Source organism: Necator americanus, chromosome V, assembly GCF_031761385.1.
Source record: "Necator americanus strain Aroian chromosome V, whole genome shotgun sequence".
NCBI classification, from domain to species: Eukaryota; Metazoa; Nematoda; class Chromadorea; order Rhabditida; family Ancylostomatidae; genus Necator; species Necator americanus.
This window is the reverse complement of record NC_087375.1, coordinates 14,822,467-14,849,703: the sequence shown is the minus strand read 5'-3', so window position 1 is coordinate 14,849,703 and position 27,237 is coordinate 14,822,467. Positions and strand designations below refer to the sequence as shown.

General features: G+C 41.9%; 3 protein-coding genes across 4 annotated transcripts; 1 reads left to right on the top strand and 2 right to left on the bottom strand.

Annotated features, from left to right (window-relative positions):
• Positions 1-943: 943 nt before the first annotated feature.
• RB195_013917 (uncharacterized protein) lies at positions 944-1,545 on the top strand (the record flags this gene model as incomplete). The annotated part of the gene is made up of 4 exons (XM_064203948.1): positions 944-1,030; positions 1,146-1,237; positions 1,292-1,369; positions 1,458-1,545. The coding sequence occupies 4 exons, from the start codon at positions 944-946 to the stop codon at positions 1,543-1,545; spliced, it is 345 nt and encodes a 114-aa protein (XP_064059829.1).
• Positions 1,546-1,624: 79 nt separating this feature from the next.
• Positions 1,625-2,068, bottom strand: RB195_013916 (uncharacterized protein; the record flags this gene model as incomplete). Its single annotated transcript, XM_064203947.1, has 1 exon — positions 1,625-2,068. One exon carries the CDS (start codon positions 2,066-2,068, stop codon positions 1,625-1,627), a length of 444 nt encoding a protein of 147 aa, XP_064059828.1.
• Positions 2,069-6,684: 4,616 nt separating this feature from the next.
• On the bottom strand, positions 6,685-26,216 carry RB195_013915 (uncharacterized protein; the record flags this gene model as incomplete). 2 transcript variants are annotated; one of them, XM_064203946.1, is made up of 25 exons in its annotated part: positions 6,685-6,712; positions 6,827-7,026; positions 9,743-9,944; positions 10,528-10,633; positions 10,694-10,808; positions 10,941-11,003; positions 11,065-11,234; positions 11,304-11,491; positions 12,662-12,824; positions 12,921-13,048; positions 13,156-13,258; positions 13,324-13,525; positions 15,414-15,506; positions 15,613-15,791; positions 17,342-17,354; positions 17,984-18,041; positions 18,746-18,888; positions 18,962-19,065; positions 20,084-20,174; positions 20,244-20,325; positions 24,254-24,345; positions 24,406-24,529; positions 25,531-25,613; positions 25,675-25,854; positions 26,034-26,216. In XM_064203946.1, the coding sequence occupies 25 exons, from the start codon at positions 26,214-26,216 to the stop codon at positions 6,685-6,687; spliced, it is 3,093 nt and encodes a 1,030-aa protein (XP_064059827.1). The 2 variants fall into 2 exon arrangements, with proteins under 2 accessions (XP_064059827.1, XP_013300088.2); XM_013444634.2 differs by lacking the exon at positions 17,342-17,354 and having other exon boundaries at positions 17,962-18,041.
• Between the last annotated feature and the right edge of the window lie 1,021 nt (positions 26,217-27,237).

Genomic DNA, 27,237 nt, shown 5'->3' with positions numbered 1-27,237 from the left:
ACTGCAGACAGAGATAGATTGAAAGAAAGAATATCAACGAAGTAACGAGTGGGCAGAGCGCTGACTGCCGCAGTCATGGACGATACAAGCGGTTATGCCACCAAATAACCGTATCAGCGAAGCACTTACTTACTTACTTACCTATTCGACGGACTGGTGTTACGGCCTAACGCGGCTATTCACATCTTCGCCGGTTGGCGTCCTTGAACATATCCGAGCCCATCCTGTTCGATCTTCAGCTAGAGTTCGCATAGAATCTACCCATCCGTCGCTATTCTACAAGGGGCGGAATTTCGCGTCCCGACTGAACTGCCTGCCAACGCCAAGTATCCTCTGTCTTCCTTCACCACCTCCATCCACAACTTTCTCTTACGACAGGAAGGCGTTTTCCAATTAGGATCTGGAAGCATCCTCAGGACAACTTGGACAAGACGACCAGACGGTCTCCTCGACGATAGCGTGACCAAAGAAGCGAAGACGTTTTTCCATGACAACTTCAGAAGGCGGGGCAAGATGTTAACGCTTTTCACGCGTTATACGCCGGTACACTATGTCCACTTCCAAGTAAAGTTCTTCGTTATATCCCTAGGTAATTACTACCTAGTAATTGCCTATAGATATAATTACTAGGTATATCCTTAGGTAATTACTAGGTTCCGTAACGGATAGCTTCTTGTGGAGAGGAATTATAATACCGTGTCTCCACGAGTCAGGAATCATTTCGTCAATCCATATTGAACAGATGATCTTCGTCATCTCACCAGTTCCAGAAGAGATTTCAGCATTTCTACGCTAATTCCATCGTCTCCGCCAGATTTTCCATTCTCCATTTTTTGAATACAGACTAGAACTTCCGACTCCGTCGGTGGTCGTGGTGCATGTCTGTCTTTGGGGGCGCACGATTTTAGGGACTGACGGCGCTTGTCGGTTCAACAAAGTTAAAATGCTCCCTCTAGATGAGTTGGGTTGGCTCCCCGGCAGCGACGTTGGCAGTGTTCAGGACAGGCAAACAGCTCTTTATCTTGCCGCTGTACTGCTTTAGCAGAGTGTAGGCTTTTCTCGGGTTCTTGTCTTTTCCACGCTTTCCACGCTTTCTCACACTCCTTCGCTCTTGATGCCCATTCATTCTCACGATCACATTTCAGCTGATTACGCAACCTCCTTCTCAGACGTTTCTCCTAGCTGAATTCACCAGTAGTGCGGGCAACACATACAGAATTGGATATTGTCTCCGCAGGTGCAAAGTCAAACTTCTTCCTCAGTGTTAAAACCAGGAGCGTTTTCTTTGCAGGGTCCTGAATGCATCCAGTGAGTCAGCGTCGTTCACTCTCTTCCTGGTGCGTAATCCAATATTGATCAACACTCGTCGGTGACAATTCTTTCTGTGTTCCTCGTTTTCAGACCTGCCAAGTCGACTTTCGGTTTACATTGAGCTCCTTGATATCCTTTCCTTGAAGAATTGCCGAATATGAAGCCGAGAAGAACTGGGCGGTGGTTGGAATCGAATGCGACGTCCCAGACAGCTCTAGATTTTCGGATATCTGACAATGGATGTTCTTCGTCAGGAAGTAGTCGAGCTGAAGCTCAAGAGTCTGCATCTTCCGCTTTCGCTTCTCTTCTGACGTTAATGCGTTGTCCCTTGCCACGTAAGCTGATGGCGTCGATGATTTCTTTTAAACGTGGATGCAATGATGAAAGTCGTCCATTTGCAAAGGTCTATCAGGCGATTTCCGTTGTCCGATGTCTGCTCCATGTGATAGAACCATTTCTCGAGCACATCGGATTGTTGTTCAAATCCCATCTTAGCATTTGTGTCAATTTCGACAATCACCGCTTGCTGGCTTGGTATCCTGGATATCAACGTATTGAGTTCATCATGAAACGCGTCCTTGTTGTGATCCTCTCCGTAGGTGCGTGAGCACTCACGATCCAGAGTTTGAGTCTTCTGCGATCCCGCAATTGTACAAAGACGCATCCAGACGATCTCCGCAGTAGATGGTGTAATTCCCGATACTGATGAGAGAGCGATCCCTGATGCGTGTTTCCTGCAACGGAGCAAACGGTGCATGCAGATATCGCAGAAGTCTGGATAGCTGGCTCCTCGATGGTGGATTGATGGCTTTTCGATGGCGTAGAAGTGAGTTTGGCTTGGTTGTGTGTGGATGTTGATGACCGTTTTTCCCTCAAGGCACACTGGAACGCCAGCCTCATTCCAGTTCCTCCAGCGGCGTATTTGTTTGTTTTAACTGAATAGTCTGCTGAGGAAAAATCATTTACTATCGTCCGTTCCGTCGCCGCGCAGTGCGTGTACCAAGGTGGTGTGTTCTAAAGTGCCCCTTGCGAAAAAAGACTAGTAAGCCCGCTTCTGTGCTGTTTTTAAAGAGTTGGGGGAATTCAGCGTGAACACGTTCATACTCCTAATCTACACCATCGAAGGCTATGTACATCTTCCCGGAAAGATCTCAACATCGTCAATTTCGTAGTATGCTGTCGTTAATTAGAACGCAGCAAAACGAGAAGAGCAAGATTGTTCTCCTGTATGAAATCTTCAAGACACAACCAGTGGTGTGAAGTGCTCATTCATGGAAAAGTCGAAAAAAAAGTTGGCTCGTACATCACACAGGAAACAACTGGAAATAAAAGATAGTGAATTTGATACATCGCCTACGCGAAAACTGATGATAGGTATATTATCACTGATTGATATGACTACCACTTTTTGAAGCTACTTCATTATTATGTGCACGGTGAAGTCTGAACTAAAATAGTGTACCTAACCTCTATCTTAAAATCCTTCTTGACAGACCAACACGTCCAATCGTTCTAGTTGAGTAGAGCGGATTTTCAAAATGCCAATAGCAAGCACTTGAGCCGCTGTTATCAAATACGCAGGATTTAAGAGATTGATTTCGTCAGACTTTAATCACTGAAAACGGGCAGAGTTTCTCTGCCATCCGCTTCACAATGCCAATTATTCTTCGTCGTGAAGAGAGAGCACCTACGGTCGGTTTCCGGTGAAATGCATGACGAGAGTTTCAGTACGTTCCTAATTTAGAGGGATTTCATTCCAAACTTCTTGATAACCAGCTCATCTGCAAACCCGAAATTTGCACTTTCAGCACTTGACGAAAGCGCAGCAGTTGAATTCAGCAAAAAAAAAAAACGTTTTCCTGGGCCACACATGCACCACGTTGAGCAAGTTAGTCACACGAGGTAACTTCGCACGTTCTCAGGTGGCGGATAAGGTGTTAATCGCTGCCTAATGGCTGTTTGTGCGCATCTCAGCGGATGGATGCAAGGTTTTACGAAAGCCTTATGTTTGTTATAGCCTTATGTGTTTGGTATGTTTGTGGTGCGTGGTTGTGTCTGCTCCGTTGTGTCTGGTGTCTGCAGAGTTGCTCCGAACTCCACCTCCTTTCCTCTACGAAGCAGTCTGGTTCTGTTCTTTTTTTAATTCTATCGATTCTTGTCTACTCATGACGAAAAACTGTTGAACGATTTTAAAGAAGTTGTTGGAAAGGATGGGAAGAACAGCAATGGAGTTGCACTATTGATTAGTCGCATTTCTTCGTTTTCGAAAGAAATCTCGAAAAGTGAATTTTTTTCCCAACTCACAATAACTGGATCGTGCTTCAACTTCTTTTTTCGAAATTATAATTTCCAATTTTGAAGCGCAAAGACAGACTGGCAGCGAAATTTTCAAGAGCTGTTCCATTCCTATACATGGCACCAGTCTCAGATTCTGCGACCTTTTTATCTTGATCAAATTAAAAAAAAAAACAGAAGATGTCAAAATCTTTGGTCTCATCAACTTAACACATAATACTTAATCAGAGTAAATATGACTAAAAAGTGAAGGAGCATAGATTTCGTAGATGTGAGAAAATCTCTTTCGAGTGGTATGTGGAATTTTGGGTACTCATTATTTATTTTTGTGTGCACTTTTCACTTCGAAAAAAAACTTACCACTTTTACCTCATTCTGAAATATCGACTCGCAATAGTTCTATTAATCCATATTCAAAAGACGAACATATTTGCACTGCAAAACAGAGTCATTAGATCAAATGACGCACTCCTCTCGCAATAGCACATGCATAATAATGCGCGAACCGCTCAGTCAAGTGGACCGCTTAGTTCGCAAGAAAATCCGTTGTTGATTGCTTTTCACTGTCACGAAGTTTGTGAAGTAGTTTTCAGAGATGGGAACGCGAACACGAGATCAAAACCCAGTCCAAAGGTCAAACAACCAGCCAGAGGATTCAGACTACAAACCCTCTCGCATCTACACCTCTTCACGATCCACTGCATCCCTACGAGTCAATTAAAGTGGAGTTTTGAATTTCGAGAATCGTAGTAGTACGTATTAATTACGAAACATGTCCATGTAAATGTTTCTTTACGTCCAGAAGGGATTTTCTAGGGTAGCCGTAGGTTGAGTTATCTTTAGTATTGATATAGGTATGCCGTAGGTTGAGTTATCTTTAGTATTGATATAGGTATGCCGTAGGTTGAGTTATCTTTAGTATTGATATAGGTATAATACAGGATAACTGGCATAGGGTAATTTCATTACGGTGTTCTCTGGCTGTTCTTTGCTATGGAGAGGGACACCATTACGAAACAAAAGGCTTGATTAAGAGTCACGGATACGAATAACCATTTTGGCTTCTCGACTACAAAGTGCATCACCCTCTCTCAAATTTGCGAGTGGGATTAGAAGAGAAAAGAAGCGTAAACCCTGTGCTCAGGTGTCACAGCAGGTATTCTGCTGTGAAACTGGTACAATACGTAGCTACAAAAAAGAGACCACTCAGGTTCTCTTCCAGGCTTTCTCCTTGATCAAAAGAAGAGGGCAGAAGATACGGCGACCATGGCCTCATGTTTAAACTGGAGTCCATGGTTAGGGTGGCCGTTTATGAATCGACCTGTCAACATACAGATAAGCTATATATTTATACAATGGTCAAGGATTTCCTCAAGTTTATCTGCAGCTTAAAAGTCCGCTTTTGGCGTTTTCTAAACTCAGGAACGTCTTCATAGCTTATCTCATCAACATTGATCTGGTTGATGTTATCAGCTTTTCTTCGGTTTAGTGAAGCGATCCCCTGAGTTTCTCGGAACTGGTGTATCACAGCAATGTAGTTTGGTGGCTGTTCATTAGCAAATCCAAAACCGATAAAATTTGGCATGCGAACACGGTGGCATTTCGATGGGGTTACAGCTCACAAGAACTGTGATGCTTGGTCGCCTACCAAAGCGTCGAACTTAATTTTTCGAAGCAAGAGTGGAAGACCAACAAGGGTCAACGTGACCGCCAAATTCAGAAAACAGTATGAGAAGCAGATTTGGGCGACCTTCGACTCACAGTTAATTCCTTTCGCAGTGGAGGTGTCACTTCTTCTCTACGGCGTTTAAAGGCATCACCCCACGAATCTGGGATGGCCATGGTTTCTGACGGGTAATGCCTATACGGAGTCGTAGATTGTGGGGAAGAAGGTGATTCCGTTCATCTCTCCCTGTATCAGTGTAAACGGACGCCCCGGAACTGTTTCTTACAGCAACTCTATTGCAATGCTCAACCGTTGCGTCCCACCCCTCCTGCTATTCATCCGAATAGATTTCCGATTTCGCAGGAGGGACGGGGCGCAACGGTTGCTCATTGGAACAGAAGCCGTCGTAAGAAACAGCGAAAGAGAGTCACTATTTTAAATGGTTTTCTGTCTTGGACAACTTATTTTAATGTCAATCTTATTGTTGTCACTGTCAATCATTGGCCTCATCGATATCCTTTTCGGGTTCTCAGCTATTCGATTTCCATTTTAGGACCCGCACTTAAGCATGTACTATATTTGATGATTTCTGCTATTTTCGAAAGAAAAAATGGACGTTTTGCCGCTATTTACGAAATCTGTATCGCAAACTCTCCCAAACAGGGGAATCAACACAACATCGAAGGCTTCCAAGAACATTGCTTTTCAAACAATTTATCACGCGAGTGTACGAAGTGACATAAAGCGCGCTGGCTTTCTCTGCAGTACAGATTGCAGCAGGCTAAGAAAACATCGAAATTAATATTATGAGGAGCATGTTCGAGTCTAAAGCACTGCGATCTGGTACATTTGAGTGCGAAAATCTCAAGCTGTTCTCAAATCTCAAACGCCGCAGATAAACCGAGTCATTCGAAATCGATATGATGAACTTGATGTATTAAGTCACCACCAACGAGGAATTATCACCATGATCCTAGATAGAAGAAGAGATTCGAGTAACCGTCCACCACATTCACGAGTTTCATAAATCTCCGAATCATTGATTGCACGTCTGCGATAAAAATGGCACAGTTTCGATATCGTTTTATCAATCGCATCAAATGTCAGTGCAAGCTAGCTAAAACATACTCGGGTATCCTCGCAGCTTCTCATTAAACTTGGACTTAAGACACAAAATTTCCACGAAATTCACTAGTATTAGACTGTACTTATCGCTGTTAGTGGTTAACTGCGAAGACTCAGAAGTCAGCTTTCTCCACTGACAAGCGTTAAGGCATTCATTCATTTGAGACAGGGCACCGGCTTCATTTAATTTACTTCCATAAGAATATCCCGCAATGAAACACAATCGCAAGCGAAATAAATATGAAATAATCCGAAAATTTAATCACAACGGCGACCATCACTATATACTAACGATCTTCCGAACTAGCACCAAATCTAAAAGAAAAATCCTGAAGTATGTGCTTGAAAAGAAAAAGAGAACTGTATGCTTGAGTAACCCAATTAACTTCAACTTAACTTCAACTTAAGTACTTAATTAGTATATTTCACCTCTTTAGCCTCCGTTGTCGGACCTCTTCATCAGCTGATGATGGTGATCTCTTGGCTGCTTCCTTCGACGACGATGGTGTATCAGGTAAAACGCCTTCTTCAGGCACTGTCACACTACTCAGCAACGTCGATGGCGGTGACGCACCCACAGACTGTCCAAATAAAGATTTCGAAGTTGATGGACCGTCGACAGGTGATGCCTCAAAAAAATTCTTATCATACAGAATTATAAACAGTCACTTATCTCAAAGAAACAGCACTGTCAGCAGAATTCTGAACTTACCCGGTTCTATAATTAATGTTTAAAAATCTGGAGCCTAAACGCAGCGTATCATGATTTTGACGTGGTGTGGAACCCACAGCGAAATAGAGCGTCTGACAGAACATTGCGGAACCCAGCGTTGTTTCCCCAACTTTTCCCAAAACGCCGTGAAAATCGCTTTAGTTTCTACCAGTTACGTTGGAGCTCCTATCTGTATACGTTCCCTACACTCAACAGTCTATTCACATTTGTTTCACATGAATATGGTAGTGAGAAGACATCTTTGATGTTCGACCGCTAGCAATTGGATGCAGTGAGTGCACAAGGGCTGGTTGCAACTGAAATCGTCGCAAAAAACGGCGTCTTTCACGCCGTGTTTTAAACGGCGAGTAGGGAAAGAAGAGTGGAACCACGCTGGGTTCCGTAATGTACTACCCGAATCTAAGCTTTCGCTGTGGGCTCCGCACCACGTCAAAATCGTGATACGCTGCCTTCAAAACTCGTTTACCGAATTCTCACGTTTTAAGGATTTCTGAGAATTGTTGTGGTAATAAATTCTGAATCTGTACCAATGAAACTTGATGAAAAGTACAGCTTGCAAGTACCGCTTCAAGTATAAAGTCTCCAATTTTACTGACGTTTCAGTGAGGTTGATGACTTGTGTTGCGGTGAAAACGCTTCTATGACACTCGCAAAATGTACTCTTAGCGTTCATATGTTTAAATCGTATTTCAACTTGCAGTGAATAATATTTAAAAAAAAAATTAAAATAAAATATATTGTGAAATATGGAACAATTATAGTGGTTCTACCTGTATATATTGGGGTGTGTGTGGCACAGTCGGTTCGAGGTCCGTTGTACCTATGCGGTTGTGGGTTAGAAACCGCCCTAGCGCAACCCAAGCCATTCATCCCACCGGGGTCGATAAATTGGTACCATACTTGTCTGGGAGGATAAAAACACTGACTTGATTATCGGCTGGCCCCCGCAAGTCATTGTATAGGCCAATACACGAAACCTCAACGATTACGAATTCCAGTAAAACGCGTTGGCGCATCCCAAGTGGATTGATACGGCAATGACTTTATCCTTTTTATATGTATATAATTGCCGAGTGCACCGTACGTCATACATTGTTAATTACCAAACATGAAGTGCGTGTCTGCATTTTCTACCTCCGCTACACAACTACAGAGATGTAAGTTTTCTGATTTTAGAGTGGTTCAAATTTCCCTAGTTTACCTAGCTGACTAGCTTGCTTAGCTTAGTTTCTTAGCTGCTTTAGCTTCTACATTCGTGGCTCCGGATTCTTCACTTGCATGCAGTTTCTTCATGATCTCCGGATTTCATTTTCTGTTCCGCGTCTTCGCAACGATACTCGCAATTACGTCAAACTCTATCTCACATTAGAAAGAATCCAACCCCGAAATCATTCCTGAACGCTCCTTTAAGGACTGAAAAATCGTTTCAAAATGCTATATTATATATATATATTAATATATATTAATATGTATTATATATATTAATATATATATATATATATATATTACAGCTAAAACGTAATCGTGAGAGCGAAAGTTTGAGGAGTGGGAGCACAAGAATCCGAGAAAAGTCTATACTCTGCTAAGGCAGTATAGCGGCAAGATGAAGAGGTGTTCGCCTATCCTGAACACAGCCAACGAAGCCGATGTGGGGGAGGTAACCTTGCCCATCTAGAGGGAGCATTTTAACTTTGTTGAACCGACGCGAGATGCGCTAAAGCTAACTTGGCGTTCAACTCATTAAACAAGTGTCTGTCGTCGTGTCCCCTTCGCCAACGAAGTCATGCTACGTCTACCTATTCGCGATTCGCCCTATCATGATGTACGCATAGGAGACTTGGGCAGCCCCGTCGACGGTGATGGAAAAGCTTGACTGCATGGAGAAAAAGCTGTTTATACGGCTGTTAGGATACTTTTTGCCTTGGGTATGGCATAACGAAGAACTTTACTTGGAAGTGGACATAGTGTACCGGCGTATAACGCGTGAAAAGCGTTAACACCTTGTCCGGCCTTCTGAAGTAGTCATGGAAAAACGTCTTCGCTTCTTTGGTCACGTTATCGTCGAGGAGACCGTCTGATCGTCTTGTCCAAGTTGTCCTGAAGATGCTTCCAGATCTTAATTGGAAAACGCCTCCCGGTCGTAAGGGAAAGTTCTGGACGGAGGTGGTGAAGAAAGACTGAGGACACTTGGCGTTGGCAGGCAGCTCAGTCGGAACGCGAAATTCGCTGCGCTTGTGGAATAGCGAAGGGTGGGTAGATTCTATGCGAACTCTAGCTGAAGATCGAACAGGATGGGCTCGGATATGTTCAAAGACGACAACCCAGCGAAGATGTGAAAAGCCGCGTTAGGCCGTAACATTAAGTCAAGCAGGTAAGTCAAATATATATATATATATATATATATATATATGATATAGTATGAGGCGATCAGCATAGTATAATCAGGTTCTATCCAAAGTTGCACAAGTTCAAACATATAAAATAAACTACAATAAAGACCAGATTTCAACACATCGAAAACATCGAAAATTTCTGTAACGCGACCGAAAGAACCTTAACATGGACTTTAAAAATTATGGAAAAGGAAACTCGTGGATAAATACTGTGCATACCTTTTTGTTAGTTCCATTCAGTTCCACTGATTGCTCACTCTGTGTGACTTCAGGTTGCGCTCCAGTCACATCCTGAGCAGATGTGCTTTGTGTTACATCTAATTCACTGTCACTATTATGTTGAATTGTATTCAGTCCAAAGAGTGTTTGCCAAGCGCTGTTCGGCATAGAAGTAGGCATAGGCACGGGCAAAGGAGCGGCACTGAAAGCAAGTTAAAAAGAAAAGTTCGTGACAGATTCTGCAGGCCTCCACATGAAAAGTACGACAGCACGTATACCGTCGTATACCGTCGAAATATGCTTCTTTATACGTTTGGAAGGACAAATCTAATGACATCACTAACAATATCAGCAGTTGGTATCTTCGGTCATATGACAAATTTAATAACTGTAACAAAAAAAAAGAACTTATACGCACAAAAGTGTCCAGGTGGTAAATGAATGAAAGACCTTACCAACAATCCATCTTATGCGATGACTAACGTTAGACAGTGCTATCCCACACATATGACAAAACAATGGCTTGGTATTTTCCCGCTATTTCATACTTAATACATTGAATTACAAGGTGGCAGATGATACATGCCACTCTACTTAATACATTCAACAGCTTCGAACACTTGTGTCGTGGTAAACTGCAGCAAGCATTTCGTTAAGGATCACTTGAAAGACAAATGAAAGTTCTTCAATGGGAGTGAAAGACTAAAAAGGAAACAGGCCTAAAAGGAGCGAACAATGTAATCCGCCAGTGGAGTCTCAATAAATTGAAATGAAAGAAGTCTAACCCGAAAATTGCGGTATATTGTTGCATTTGTGCGACAGCAGCATCTAGCAGAGTCGAAATATCTCCCAACATTTTTATGCGACCCTCCAGAGCAGCACGGCTCTGACCTGGGATAAGAAGATAACATTTCTAGGCGAAAAATTTCACCGATAGTGGGGAAAAAGCACCTTCTAAAGCGCGTAGCTCTTCCTCGCTAAGTTGATTAAGTACTCTTGGGGGTCGAGGCATTTCCATTGGGAATGGAGGAAGAGGAGGAATGAACGGAAATGGCGGAAGATGTTGCTTAAACGATCTCTTCAGTTTCTGCTACTCGAAAAAAAAAGCTGCAGGAAGAATATTGTCAAATAGAAATATGCTAACAAAAAGCGAAACGGGGAATTTTGCTAGAAGTGCAACATTTGGTGTTTCACTCACAGAAAACGGAAAGGCAGCAGGTTGTGCATTCCCTTCTTGTCCGAATGCGCCCGCTGGAGCAGCCTGAACAAACCATAAATTTGCAGACTTGCAAAGCTGATAGACGCAGTAAAGCAACCAGTACATTATCTTGAGCAGGTGGTCTGGGTTGAGGTACAGCAAACTGGTGGGCCATGAAAGGAAACAGATTGGGCGGCAACCTTGGGTTACCCATGCCGTTCGCTACAGCAGCAGCATTGTTTGGTTGTGCTGCTGGAACGGCACCATTAACAGTAGGACGTTGACCTGCCGCAGCTGTAAGTAGTAATTTTTACACACGAAGACTATTTTGAAGAAAGATCATTGTATGTCCTTATAACCCACCCAGAATGTCAGTTCTACACGTGGGGCATGTTTGCTGCCGCTGAAACCAGCTTCGTAAGCAATGAGTATGAAAGACGTGGCCACATGGTAGGCGTTTTGGCGCTGATTCCGGTGTCATTTCGTCCCGACAAATAATACAAGTAGCATCCATAGCGGAAAGATCTTCAGTGGTGACAATTGGAAATAAGCTAAAAGGATAGTTAACATGTACATTGAAACAGTAACAAAGCGTGGAGATATCAAATTTATAAAATTTGACAAATTTCCTCTCGATTTTTTACTGTCGCTGTCACACAGCTCCGAGACCTGCACTAAATTTGAGCATAAACACTCGTTTTTCTTCGCTTGTTTGACTCTTCTTGCTTCTTTGCAGTGCAACGTCTACAATTATGTATATAATATCGATAAAGCTTAAGAAGCTCCAATGACAAAAATTGTACAACTCATGCATTCATGGGAACCGTTCATAGACAATACTTATTACAAACGAGTTGACTGAATGTGGTAATTCATGCAGGCTCTAAATTCAAACAGTACTTCAGCATATAGGCTCAAGCGTACACTTTTGACTAAAAGTAAATGACTAGATATTTCTTAATATGTTGTTAACAAACAAACAAAAGATAAAGGCTTTAACTAGAGCTACTTCGAGTGGATAGCAATTATATATAATTGATTGCAAAACAATCAACGGCCAATTACTGTTTCTTTTAGCTTTTATAGATGTTAAGATCCGCGGAAAAATTACAAAATTATGTATTAAAATTGATTAGTCATTAAATAATATTGTTACATGTATATTTGCACGCATGTGATCAGCGTCATAAAACGCTCAGTTGAAAAGGTGATGAAGGGATTGTCCCGCTTTACGCAAGTAAAAGAGGGAATTCGAAGCTCAACCCTACGTCATCGATCGAAAATCAGAGATGCTGTCGGATACACCAAGCAAAGTAAAATTAGGTGGACCGGACACCTCATTCCTTAACCAAAATCGTTGGACCGTGAACGGCTGGATACTACGCGTCAAACACACCTCAGGAAGAGCGCCGACCCGATGGTCACAACTTTTCACAGAAGTCCTTGAAGGAAAGATATGGTGCAGTCTTCGAGTCACTCACAAGAAAAGGAGCGATCGAGACGAGTGAAAGTATTACTGGTGTCCGCTCATCAAGTTCAGCATGTTATTTTTATCGTATTAAGTGAAGCTTGTTGAGGTTCGGAAACACTTTCAACAACATATTTTAAGTAGCATTTCAAATAATGTCTCATATTCCGTTTCCACAGGTGGGTATTAAAATGGAAGGTTCTTCAACACAAATCCCAAAACTGGGACACATTGAAGGATTTCGACAACATACTTGTTCATTGCGTTGATAGCTCTGCGACTCAAAATCACATCATTGATAGCTTTGTGGAGAGCACGAAGCGATAGGTAGAAAGGTCGCACGGAGAATAATGGGAAGGAATGGACACGAAGCATTACAGCAGCAAAAAGACCATAGAGAACGCATCGAATCAGATCTTCAAAATTTTTTGCTAATAAAACACATTAACGTGAATTTTTGTTTTCTTTTTTCGAAAAGGCTAATACAATACTACGTAAACATATAAACATACTGATGAGCAGTTCCGCATAAAGCAAATAAACTGCTTTGTTCTCCCATGCTTGCGCTGTGCGCAGGTCGTGCATATGAAGTATGTACTTGATCGTCACGTGAATCACCAGTGCCATCAAAATGGCGTATCTAAGATCTAAGATAAGTACAGAGAAATATGTTTTCTATTGAGAGATAAAAATGGTAGAAATGAAATGAAGTCCTTGACACTGATTGGATAACTTTTATATACTTACTCGAATCCAAACACTATTTGTGCACTGGCCCCTTTGAGTAACGTGGTGAAATAAGCATGAGAAACCAGGTAAGAATCTGTAGCGCCTAGAAACGCAACAATACCTGAAAACGTTGGATTCGTGGAAAATCATTTCAGCTTAAAAAGATAGTCCAAAATTTACACTAACACATCATTCTCAAATGAAACTTCAAAGTGATTACTGGGCTTCGTTCCATCATATCAACCCGATCATCCGCCAGCCAATGGAAACTCTTTACAAATAATAACCCAACAAATTGCATGACAAACAGAGGTGAGAAGTCGTCTCGAAAAACAGTGAAAGCTAGGCATGTTTCGAGCACAGCATGCCATGCCCGCTCTGACAGATGCTGGAAAGATGGCTCATCAACACCACTTTAAGAAGATAAAAGAAAGGATGCGATAGAATTTAAAACGGTAAAAATAGAATGTTGAAAGAAACTGCAAGCGCAGAAACTCAGTTCCATTTCCAATTTCCAATTAAATTCAATCAGGTGTTTGAGGGACTAAACATTGCTGCGAAATTCTTGAATTCGGAAGCAGTGCTGGTAACACAAAAACAACAAAACACTTAATAATAGCCTGCTAATAATACTACAACAAATATCTTGGGATGTTGCCCCCTATAGATCCGATGAGTAGTAGGTGGTTCAGTTGAATGTCTATGGTCACAAAGACCTCGTAGTACCAATGAAGGCGAAGATAATACATATCAGGCAAGAGCTACTACAAGTGGACCACGCCCATAACTACTTGAGTTGCAGTGAGGTGACGATTAGTGACCATCATCACTAAGAAAATACGTTCTGTGTTGATCAATCCGGATTGCGCAAATGTGCTTGACTACAATTCAGAATCACAGAAGTTTATAAATGCGTGTGCACGTACATAGTGAATTGCGGGAATAAACCACCATGTCAAATCAGTACCCTTATTCACCCAAACAAATCTGGTATTGTCGAGTCAAAACGACATGAAGCTTGGTGCGGTTACGTGAACTGCTGCGCTCTTCATGTCGTTTCGATCCGACTAGGCTGATTTCTCTATCCCGGGAAAAAGTAACACTGGGTGGGCCTTAGGTGGCATTGAACCATCGAACACAAAAGTGACTTCTACCTCGCTGTCCTACAGTTAACTGGACCAAATCCTGTAATAAAATATGTTACATGTTATTCATTTTATATTTTATCTAAATATTATTGTTAGGTTATTTTATCTAATGCTCCGACATAGCAGATCCAAAATGTAACTGATTTACAATGTAAGCAGAGACACGACCGTAAACTGCATCTTTCATTGCTGAGTACATAGAACAGCAGTTCTGGAACTGTTTACGAGTTCCTACAGTTCTTACTACGTTTTACTTAGCCATCATCATCATCGAGGTTAAGGACAAAGTTCCATAATGGTTACACCGGCGAATGGTTAATGGAACTACGAACTATATAACTTCCACAACTATATGACGGAAGCTACCCAAATATTACAGAGGTGCTATTGTCCAGCACACTGCTAAAGCACAAACAAAACATCAGATACCTAGAGCAAGCGTGAAATCTCTGGTAACAACCTTCCGAGACAACCAGGATATGAAGCAGTGCCGAATGGATGGATTCAGTGTGAACTCTTGTTGTAGATTGAGAAGGTTGGGCAGGGTCGTGTTCAAGGACGACGCGTCTCGGCGCCGATGCGGGATTCGCGTCAGGCGATGGTACTACCTCACCGTCTAAGTCAAGTTAAAGGCAGCATACCACGAATCTGACGCGGTGAGGGAATCGCGGGAGAAGCTAGAGATGGAGTTGTAGATTGCGGGATCAGGTGTGGTTCCGCTCATCTCTCCCCGATCGTCGTAAGAAACGGCGTGGGAACCACATTGGTTATTACGACGTACGTTAGGACGCTACTTTATGCACACGTTCCAGCTCCTTTGACAACCTATTCATTGATTTTACTTGGATAGGCCGCTGAGAAGAAATAACTGATCTTAGACTGATCGCACTTCGATGCGGAACGTGCATAAGGGTGGTGCGTTGCAATTAAAATCGTCTCAAAAAAACGTCGGCTTTCTTACAACGATCAGGGAGAGATGAGCCACCAGAGGTCCCGCAATCTACAACCCTAACTTTAGATCTTCCAGCGGATACCTTCACCACGTCTGATTCGTGGTATGCAGCCTTCAAGTCAAGTTAGCGGAGAGAGCTTTTGAAAAAAAGTCGAAAATTTTATTTGCTTTATTACCTCTGCTTCTGAAGCTCTCAGTTCTCCGAAGAATATCTTCCTAACAATTTGGAACAGTACGTACACCAGGATTAAGGCCTGGACATAAATAACCTTAAAAATCCAATTTATTATACATTGTGCAGACCAAGAAGTGTGTTAGTTAAAAACAAAAGAAAAATTAGGAAAGCGCAAACAAAAACCAAGGAAATTGGCTCACCATCATGCTCGCATTGCTTTTCGTTATGTACACTATCGAAGGATAAAACTGTTTATTAACGACGAATGCATTGGTGACAGTAGCTGCCGTGGCCACGAACGAAGCGACCGCAAGCAGACCCGGCGAAATACGCATCAGGGAGGAGGCTATACCGTTCCAGTACGATAATATGTCCTTCACTATAAAGTGAATAAAGATACAATGCTAGAAGAAGTACAGTAGAGTCAAAACAACATTAAGCACGATCTGTAAGCGGTTGCTCTCGAAGTGGTTCGGAGGAGCGCAGCGGTTAGGATCGAGTGAGGACCCTTGCTACCACCCTTCATTGCTCCAGTTCTCAATGGTCCCACCTCGATTCCAACCGCCACATCCAGCGCGCCACTCCGAGCGCAACCACTTTCACAACTGCGCCACAAGGTCGTTTGGACCAGACTACATTTCTTTAACAACAGCATTTTTATACCCGATCACATTTTTTTATACCGAAGATGCAAATAGGTTTGAAAAGTTCACATTTCTGCTCATTTATAGCAATGTAAGAAAGAAAAACCAGTCCCGTAAAGAAATAGTTGAATAATGATGTGAGGAAATGATGAAAAATGTGAGGAAAGAATTAGAAAAGAAGCAGTGTACTAACCACCTAAAAATTATTCTAAATGTAGAAGAATATAGAATATAACTGAAAAAAATCTGTTTTCCGCAGGGAATAACTACCAATGCGAACCAGCATTAAGCATCAACAATGAGCAGAAGCTTACTGAACATACCACAATCCTAGCAATGTCAAAATGACACCTCGCTTTTTAGACTGTTTTAATGGGTTTCCTGATAACTTTTAACTTTTCTCGGTCTCATTTTGCAAAGTATGCAGCACGAAAAGGCTTCGCAAATCTTGCGCATAGGGCATTGATGGGAATGTTGACAGTCTTGCCTCAAAGCTAGTGTGATTCAGAATAGATGCTGAAGCACTTGCTACTTTTTAATTCCACCACATATAATATAATATGACGCCCACAGTGTACGGAATTGACAATAGTAAACATTCGTTAATATTCCAGCGTAAGCAGCCGATTTTGCGGACCTCTTGTGTTTGAAAACAAATACTAGTGCGTGAGACTAACACAAAACATATAACAGTCGAATTAAAGAAGTCCACTGCTAAAAAATGTTCAGACTTCTGGGTATTCCAGCACAAGAAATAATCGACCACAAGGATGGAATATGTCCATCTGTGTGCCTCTGCCACAAACTTTCTTCCTTTGGATACCAAAACCAATACAAAAAAAACAACAACCGCGCGGGCGACACAGTCTGGGGCCTATGTGGTTTGCTATTTATTGAACGTTCAATACCCACCAACCCGCAGAGTTTTATATCGTTGAACAAATGCATCCTTTATATCATTCAAGAAATGCATCTTGTAAGAGGTTAAAGAATTCACTTATAAGTGTTCAATGTGCATCAAAAATATTTCAGCTTGCTCCTATACCTGGCCAAGCCGCTTAGAACGCCGTGTATCATAAGCTCGTGTCTATCGAAAGCTATTTTGATCACATCTGCGTCTACTAACTGAGAATTCTGCCTTCTGCCGCATACATGTAATGATAAACAAGACAGGGCAGATGTTTAATGATGCAGATGAATTATAGAACCAAAAACAAAACGAAAACAAATTATAAAACTGAAAAAAACGAACTAGGAACGAAAAATTTAAAAAAAAAAAAACAACCTTTGAACTTCTCCTATTAGTTTTTTCGACTATGTAGATTCAGAAGGACTGCGAAATCTAATAATTGTCATACGAAATGAATAGTAGATAATTGAGGGACCAAACCATAAAAGAGACGGGACAATATATCAAATAAATAGTTTTAATTACAATAAACATCATCACAGACAAGATAAGCCATCAGCCTTCGATACAACCGATAGAACACTACGTTATGTGTTAAAATTCTGAACGAAAACGAGCATAACTTCCTACACAATGAATACCTCTAGGGGACATGTTCAAATGTACAGATGATAAGCAACGGAACCGGTTACCAAAAGAGTCAGCCTAGTATCAATGTAAATGATTATAAGACACCCTAAACACCAGGTGGGTTACCAACTATAAAAGATTTCTTCCCTGTAAATGGCAGAATAACGTTCTTCTACTGCAGTGAAAAAGGCCAATCCTTATAACTTACTCAAATAAATCTAATCCTCAGTCTAAACATTATGAAGTGTATACAGTGATAATGAGGGATGACGCTCAGTTAACCGATCATGTGAGAAATAGAACAAATACTATGAAGAACACCATCAAAACACCAAACACTTTGATCATCAACCAGCGATTTTTACTTATGTTGTGGAAATATTTCACCAATTCCGTGTGGGCCGCATCGATATTTATAGCAGTGTCTTCAACGTTTGAGTCGATACTGGAAAAAGTTATTAAGGTAACTAAAGCACTGCGTTTCAGCTAATTCACATGACACGTTGTTTACGAAAAAATGTTGTTCCTTACAAATAGAACCTGCTTGCAAACTCCAGTCGTATACTTCAGCCTTTGTTGGTTTTGGCTAATAATTCTTTATCATCACATTCTTTTGAAAATTGAAGTGATAGGAATATCCTCTTGATTAATAGTATAGTTCTACTAGAAGTCATAATCACTCATAAAGACTACGGACATCCTAGTACGGTGTTAACAACTAGAAAAACAAAACTCCACAATTAAAAAAAGGAAATTGGTGTATACACAATGACGATAAGAAGAGAATTTGGTATGAACCACTTCTCCGTTTGTATGGGACTGTGCCAATTCACAGGAGTGCAGGTCACATAATCTTGCGGAACACTTACATGGAATCTTTCGGAAAAGAGCTTGGAGAGCGGAATACTTAGCATATGCTCATTGTATGATACTACACTCTAAGCAACTAAGCAGGTAACGACCACTACTCAATCGTTGTATGTGAAAAGCCGCCCACTAGCACAAACTGATGCAATCGACATGGCGCCTAGTGTGACGTTGCATAGGGGTAGATGCATGTTGCGAAATGAAAAAGAGCGAGACTTCGATACTGGCAGCAAGCACATTAAAAGGGCTACATTTTTACTGGCGAATGAAATAATCGCTAACCGGGTAATCATTTCTCCTTGTTCACTGACAAGACTAGCCAGCTGAGCAAAGATCTGGCCTAATTCGGAAATTGAACCCTCGATGGTCTCCATTGCATCAGAGCGCGCTTGCACATACGTATCCGATTGATCTTGCAATGTCATCTGGAGAACATCAATAAAGATTGATTAGGAAAGGGAATTCAAGATGACGTCAGCAAATGTGAGGAGCTCTTACCTGCTGCTGCACCCGCATCTGTTCCATAGCACCCATGTCCAAAGTAACGCTATTAACACGCGGAACGCCGTGTTGATTGTCATCTTCGAGAAGTCGCGAACGAACTTAAATCAATTCAAATCTTATTACACGTAATAATACATTGAGGATCATGAACTAAATGGAAAAAAAGGGTTGAAGTCCATTATTCGTCTCGTAAACGAAATTCTCAAGGAAGCTAGGGAAAACAAATCAGTATACTAGCGAGGGGAGTAATCGATTATAATGCAAACTTGAGAAGATATTCTGGAAAATCTAGTGTGAAATGCTTCTAAGAAACCTCATGCATAAATAATTTAAGGTAAGATTACAATGAGGCTGGTGTGATTCTACTAAAGGATTTTTAGAGTTTCAGAAACAACACGATATAGTGCTCACATGCAAACATTTCATTAAGGTTAGGGGAAAATCACGTGTAATGGAAAATAATGCGTCACCGCAAAGCTTGTGTCTAGTACTTTGAAACCCAACTACGTTTCGACGCGCTTTAAAAAATCAACAAAATTTCGAGTAAGATTTCCTTTCTCCATTGACTTCACGTGATGTTCGGTTTTTCGGATTGTAGTTCTCGGAGTGTAGTTTTTTTTTTGTCTGAATTTTGTTCACTTTTGAAGAGCTTTTAAACGGGAGCTCTTTTAAGAAATTAGAAAAAACAAGTCCAAGCTTTACGATGACAATTTACTTTCCATATAAAGTCTTTTGCTTTGATACTGGATCGCCTTTTTAAAAAAGCATGAGAATTCATTCATCAACATGATACTAGAAAATAAAAAAAGTCAAGTCACTGGCGTATCAATCCACTTGGGATGCGCCAACGCGTTTTACTGGAATTCGTAATCGTTGAGGTTTTGGAATGCGTGTTGGCCTATGCAATGACTTGCGGGGGCCAGCCGATTATCAAGTCAGTGTTTTTATCCTCCCAGACAAGTCTGGTACCAATTTGTCGACCCCGGAGGGATGAAAGGCTTGGTTTGCACTAGGGCGGTTTCGAACCCTCGACTGTGCGGCTACAGCGGACCTCTAACCGACTGCGCCACACCCGCCCCTATATTAGAAAATAAGAAACAATAAATAAAACCGAACCATTTGAGCCACTAGAAGAAGATGGCAGAGATAGGGGAACATGGTCTGCATGGGAAAATTTCTCACGTCTACTTTTTTGATGCTTAAGATTCTGAAAAGAATTTGTAGTTATTATTGCATTTAATACAACAACAGACCGAACCAGGAAAGAAAAACCTACTTCTGTGCTGATTTCTAGAACACTCTGGAAATCTTTGCTAACAGTGGCCAATTTTGACTGTAGACCAACAACAACCAGCTGACTGAAATCAAATAATATCATTGCGTGAGAAGAAAAAGTCCTATCTTCCTGGGTTTGCAGCTGCAACAAAATGGAGCCAGATATCTCCAAACTAAATATTGTCACTTGCTTTTTGCTCATGCTCATATAGACACTCATTTGCACGTGCTATGCATTTCACTATATACATAACCGCTCAGCAGCTTCTTTTGCCTAGTCGGATGGCCTCAAACTCGATAAAGTTGCGTAGGCAGAAAGGTAGCGGTTGGGATCGATGTGGAACTATCACTAGCTTCATTCGGACTGATGAGCGGCACTTTATCCTGATATTAACAAGTGTACAACAACTAATATTTAATAAATGGTAGCAGCCCAAAAGGGTATCACGATAGAACATGTATGATCTTGTGTTTGTGTTTGTGTCGTAGGGCAACACGGCGAAATCCCCAAAAACTGATGTTTGCAATGTTTAGCATGAGATAAGAATCGCAGCTATGAGGACTTTTCACTATATTACCGCGATGCAAGTGTTGCGACCACATATTCAATGATAAGTAACAACGATATGAACCACATAGTGCTCTTATTCCGGAGAAAAAAGGAATTATTGATGTATTGTGTACTAAGATGTATTGACACTGATTGATCGTCTATGTGTCACTATATCAAGAAGTTATATGTGCCCAAGAGTTAATAGTGCTTAAAGGCATCACCCCACGAATCTGAGGTGGTACGGATTTCGTGTGGAGTATTCGTATACAGGATAGTAGATTATGGAGAGGAGGGTGATTCCGTCCATTTCCTCTTAACTGCTGTAAAAAACGACCCAGAAGATACGGCTTTGGGCGTTCTGGCGCACTGTTTTCTACAGGGAGTTCGACTGGGGCGCGCCAGCCTTGTGCACGCGCCGCATCTTCCGGGCCGTTTTTACGGCAACTAGGAAGAAATGGACGGAATCACCCACTCCATAATCTATTATCCCGTATACCAATACTGCACCTGGAATACGTACCACCTGAGATTCGTGTAGTGATGCCTTTAATCGCTGCGCTCCTTGATGTAGTGGTAATTGCAACAGGATATAATAATGAATATATAACTATAGAATCATACACATAACTATCTTCATATAACACATAACTATTACATCTTCAATATTATCATTTCTTCTTCTCATATCTGCACAAGAAATATATGCACAAAAAACCATGCTTGCTAAGAGAAAAAATTACAACTTTTTTACAACAACGATACCATGGATCTCCATCACTGAAAGGATCAGAGGCGTCGCGAGACCACGTGGCGTTCCACAGGCGGTGGAGAGAGGGCAAACCGAAGACCAAAAGCGACCTTGTGCCTGCTCTGAGACGCGAGTGGATCCATAAAACGGACTCACTGCTTCTGCTGCCCCAGGATTGACTGACAATACCCTTGTATTTCGTAGTTCGGCCCGACTATAAGCCTACAATTAAATGACTGGGAGGTGTAAGGGAGTTTGGAATCGCCAGGCAAAAATAAGCTTTATTTGTCCACTCCGGGAGTTCTTCTGCAAAAGTCTAGGGAGCGGAGGCCTGCAGCGTATGTATAAGTTAAAAGTATACGCAAGACACAGTAGTGAGAAAGAGTCCCATAACTTTGGAGAACAGCAAGGGCACGATAACGCTAGGAAGGAAGGGGTTGCTACAAAGGGGTCTAGTATGACGATCCGTAACTACAACGCACGTACGCTTCCATAACATTCAGCCATTGAAGACCCGTTGATGCAAATCAGCAAGATCAAGAATGCCGAGATGAGACCACGGCACACACTGAGCAGGGCATATGAACCTGGAGAAGAACTGCTCTTATAAGCTGCGGCAGTAGAGGAGGTGGTGTCTTCATCGAGACGAGTATGGCAGGGAACATCGACTCTTTCGAACATTTTACGACCCGAATCGGACGCCGGAGTATGAAAAGATGCGGATCAACCATATGTTGGAAAGAGCCTTACCCTTCCAGGAGAGGGAGTCTAGCTCATGAAGGTGAGGAGGATCCCTTCGCCAACTATCCAAGAGTGAATGAGATCATGAAAGGGAAGAAAGGGATAGGAGCACCGGCTCTTCGCATGCATGAGAAGTCAAAGCTTTCTATATAGACCTGGAGAAGTTCTGCAGAGAAGACAGTACCTTCTGTGAGATTATTGTTGATGATTTGAACGCCAAAATTGGCTCAGAAGAACGTTTGAGGAACTTCACATTAAAAACTACTGCCTACAATGGAATGAGCATGAGAGAGGCTTTCTGACTTTGTCATAGAGAGCGTTACGAAAAAGACTACATCATCGTCTGTAAAAGTTTTTGCCTGAAGAATGTCTCCGCTGCTGTGACAAAGTTCTACACAAGATCAAATCACCGTCACCTCCTAAGAAGATTTTTCTTCTCCCAGAAATGAGAAAAGGCGACAATGTTCAGAGAGCGAAATCCCAGAACTCATCTCAATCTGAATCTCTTTACTATGTTAGCCGGGTTTTTGGGAAGATACCGTAGTGCACAGCGTCGGCGAGGGAGACTATTCGTGTCCGCGGATCACTTTCACGCCTGTGCGAGGGAAGCTGAGAGCTTGAAAACCACCAAAAGACGATTGCCTCAGAGAACCCTGGAGCTAATACGCCGGCGTAGAGCTGTATGAGCCGTGGACAACATGGAACTTCCGTCCGAGCACGCAAGGTATTGTAGAGAAGCGATAAAAATGGACCTTAAAGAGAGAAGAGCAGCACTGTTGTCTGAAGCTTCAGAGGGAGGGGAAGGACCATTCACTATGTCCGTCGAGATTTCGTCAATCGCAAGACGAAGAAGACTGCTTTCCGAAACCCAAGTAGAATAACGAATAACCACTGCGACAAGAAGAATGGAGAAAATAATCCACCACCTCACTTGGCACTTCCGCTTGTCTCCTCACCATCTGAAGGAAGCTGAAGATATCATTCCAGAGGTTCACCTTTCTGAAGTACGACAATTAATCATCTCGGTAAGAAATTTTACGGCATTACAGCACCAACAATCAATAAGGCGAGACGAATGCTGGTCGATTTTGTGAAACATGTAAAAGGATAAGTATGCAGCTTAACCTGAGCAAGATGATGTTCGTGAGGAATGGAGGGATGATTTCTGATGCCCCATTGACGCTCAACAGAACGAATATATTCGAGCACTCCAGCTATGTATAACAAGGTCGGGAAATTAATACGATCAAGGACATAGTTACTGAGCGTGGTAGGGAAAACGAGGGACTTGGAGAGCATACAAGAGCATCGAGGATGTAGTCAGGAAAACAAAGAAAACATCTGGCACCGTGCTCTACCCGTTCAACACTATCATTTTTTCTGCATTGACCTTTCGCTTCGGAAATCCGGACACTTCTCAACAGGAAGAAAATGCGGTTGGTGTCATTGAACGCCCAATCGAAAGAATATCTGTGTTCCACGGAATACCTTCTTCACAAGAGCTTATAAAGAAAAATTTCATGCTCTTCGTGTCCCACACGAAGGGAGAAACCACTGGGCAACTCTCGCGCTACGCTACGCTCGATCAATCTCATTTCAAGAACAACGGGAACTAAGGTGATTAAGGCGACACCAGTGACACCTGCCCTCTCTTTTAAAATAACTCCGTTAAAAAATATGAAAATGTCAAAGAAAAGATGCTTTCAATATGTTCATTATTTGCTATGCTCAATTCTCGCTCTCGCTAATGCATATACGCTGCTATTTCTGAAAAGGAAAAAGAAAAAAGGGGAAGAGCGAGGGACTTCACTCTCCACGGTCTGACTCCTAGATATTCTTCATATTGCTCATCTCAATGAGAACAAAATAAATAGAAATTAAAATAAGTAACAAAAAAAAAACGATAGCAAAATAAAGCACTCCAGAAGTATATTTAAAAGTGAAAGATGAACAAGGAGATGAAGCGTACGTATGTCCAGTCCCCTGATTTTTTGTTCCTCCGCTACGTCTTCGAGAAAACTCCTGCAGAGCAGCTATCTGTTTGTTCAATCCAGTAATGTCCTGAAATTATTATGCTCGGTAAAGCTTCTACTTTCTACTATTAGAAGAGTATACCTTTACCTCTTTAACAATTCTGGAAAGGTGATCCATATCACTTCTTTCGTCAAAGAGGCTCTTCTTCTTAGCCAATTCCGCCAATCTCTCCATCTTGGCACATGTTTGGCTCAAGTCGCGGCCAATTCTCCTAAAACCAAACATATGTAAGCTATAGAGAGATGAACCTTACCATATGTCAGTGGTATCATATGAAAAGGAGCAACCGCAGTAAAATTATAAAAAGACAGCAAATAATCTTAGTAGATTAGGACTACTTCTTCGAAATCTTCTTTCTCTTCTTCGGGCGTTCCGGCGAGCTATTTTCTACAAGATGTTGGATTGGAGCAGAGATTGGAGCGCGCCAGCCTTGTGCACGCGCCGCCGCATCTTCCGAGCCATTTTTTACGGCAATTAGGAAGAAATGGACGAAATCACCCCCCTCTCCATAATCTTCTGTCCCGTATACGAATACTCCACCTGAAATCCGTACCACCCCAGATTCGTGGGATGATGCCTTTAAAGCGAGATCCTGAGTTCAATAGTGCGAGCCTAGGTGTGGTAGAGATAAGCCGGACCCTCCTCAGGTGAAGGGGTTTTAGCCCATGGGGTGCAGCTCAAGTGACGGGGGTTCCTTCGCCAACCGTTCAAAAGTGAAGAAGGAAGGTGAAGGGGGTCAGAGCACCGGTTCCGACTACTGCATCCATAGATACGATAGTCGGAGCCGGTGTTCTGACCTCCTTCACTTCTGGACGGTTGGAGAAAGGACTTCCTTCACTTTTGGACGGTTGGCGAAAAGACCCCCTTCATTTTTGGACGGTTGGCGAAAAGATCCCCTTCATTTTTGGACGGTTGGCGAAAGGACCCCCTTCACTTGAGCTGCAACCCATGAGCTGAACCCCCTTCACCTGAGGAGGTTCCGGCTTCTCCCTATCACACCTATGACTGCATCTATGAGTGCAAGATTCTGAGCTCAAGTGTTGCAGCTCCGAATGCTTAAAAATAGAAAGCGCAACCATAGCATCGATCAAAAAACAGATGAAAATCGAAGAAACAATAATGGCTACTGAAACAAATAACTTCTAGGACATTTTCGTGCAAAATCCAAAACTTCGTCAAAGATAGAAGACAATAAATGAGAAGAAGACTTACTTAGCCAGCTGATTGAACTGCACTGATTCACCTAAGATTTCCTTTTTCGTTTGCGGTACAAATCCATTAGAGTGTACTTTCATCTGAACTAATATCATCAGCCACAAAGAATGAAAATGCAGCACAAAGATGGATTGTATTTACCTGCAGAGATTTGCATGTAGTCCTAAATTCAGTGGTTCTGTCCCTGGACGGCATAGTGAATGTAAAAAAGTCGATGGGGTCTCCAAATATACTCAGCACAGGAAAATCCTTCTCAGTGAACTCTTTCGGTCCTGAGTTCTCAAGAGGATAAAGTGGTGAAGGAATTGAAGAGAAGGCTTCCTGAAGAGATGAGATCAATAATACTCACGCAAAATCCTACGATCGCTAGCGGAGATAAAAGTGCTCGATGCATTTCGCATTTTTCAATAACGAAATGAAGGTCAGTAGAAACACTGACATAGCAGACGGTGTAGTAGGTCAAAGATGTGGTAGTATGTAGTATGATAACCAATATTAACCTGCGCAGAATTCCACAGTTGCGCGGGCGAAGCTCCAAAGACAGTGTCACTTAGTGAATGATAACTCCCAAAGATTGATGAGGAAACAGAAGCAGATTCTTTCTTAGTGTCGTGGTCGTCAAAAGTAGATACGGGGGCCTTGTCCTCAACTCGCCGCCGTGACCTAACAGTAAAATCCGACATCCGACATCAACAAACCTGAACACAATGTGTATAACCAGTCGTAAATTATTGTTCAAAAGGATACTACGAAGCTGAGAACAAACGATACCAGATGCGGAAAAATAAGGAGTATCGATCGCTCACAGAAACATCTGATCCGGTTGGTGTGGCGTGTTGTGCAAAACACGCCACACACGAATTTCCTCCACAGTTTCTCAATCTTTGCCGAAAGTTTTCTGCCTTTTTCCAGGAGTTAAATTCTAATAGTCCTCTTCACAAAAGGAACAGTAAATTGATGAGAAAAAGTCAAGGTTTTTAAAGATTATTGTTTGCCAGGGTTACGTTACCGTATCTGGGATGGACACGTCTTCTATCGTTACCGTAGTTTGCGTACTTCTTAAACTGACTATGACATCATGTTAAAGGTGGATGAGCCGCTGTTTACCATTTACACCACAATGGAGAGGGGTTCCCTCATATTTGTTTTCCATATTTATGACTCAATTGGTTTTAGATTGCATTGAAATTGTGTGGCAACTGGTGATGTCCACATCCTACTTCCCTTATTTTAATCTCGTGGTCCTGGCGTATTATATATATATATATATATATATATATATATGCCGGATTTTTGATTCTTAAATATGAAGATGGCTTGTAATGCTCTGTTGGTGCGTGTTTAAAGAGAAAGAGAGAGAAGATCGGGCTTTATCTTATTCAAGACATGGTGGATTTGCTACTTTCTGTGGTTGTTCTCTTTCATTGTATGTTCACCTCCAAGTTTATTTTGCTTCTAAAATGTAAATATCACCGCATCTACTAGGACATTTCCTAGCCGTCATTTTTCCGTAACACCTTTCGGGTAGACTTTCTTATCACTTTATTTACGCAATGCAGTAGTCTGTGCTGGCTGACATTGCTGTTCTCTGTGCACAAAACTGGTGCGCTGAAACTACACCTCTTCGTTAGTCTCTGAGAACCCAATTGCAACACACTAAATTTCATGATCGTTTACTTTTATCTGCAAATATTTTTCTACGTC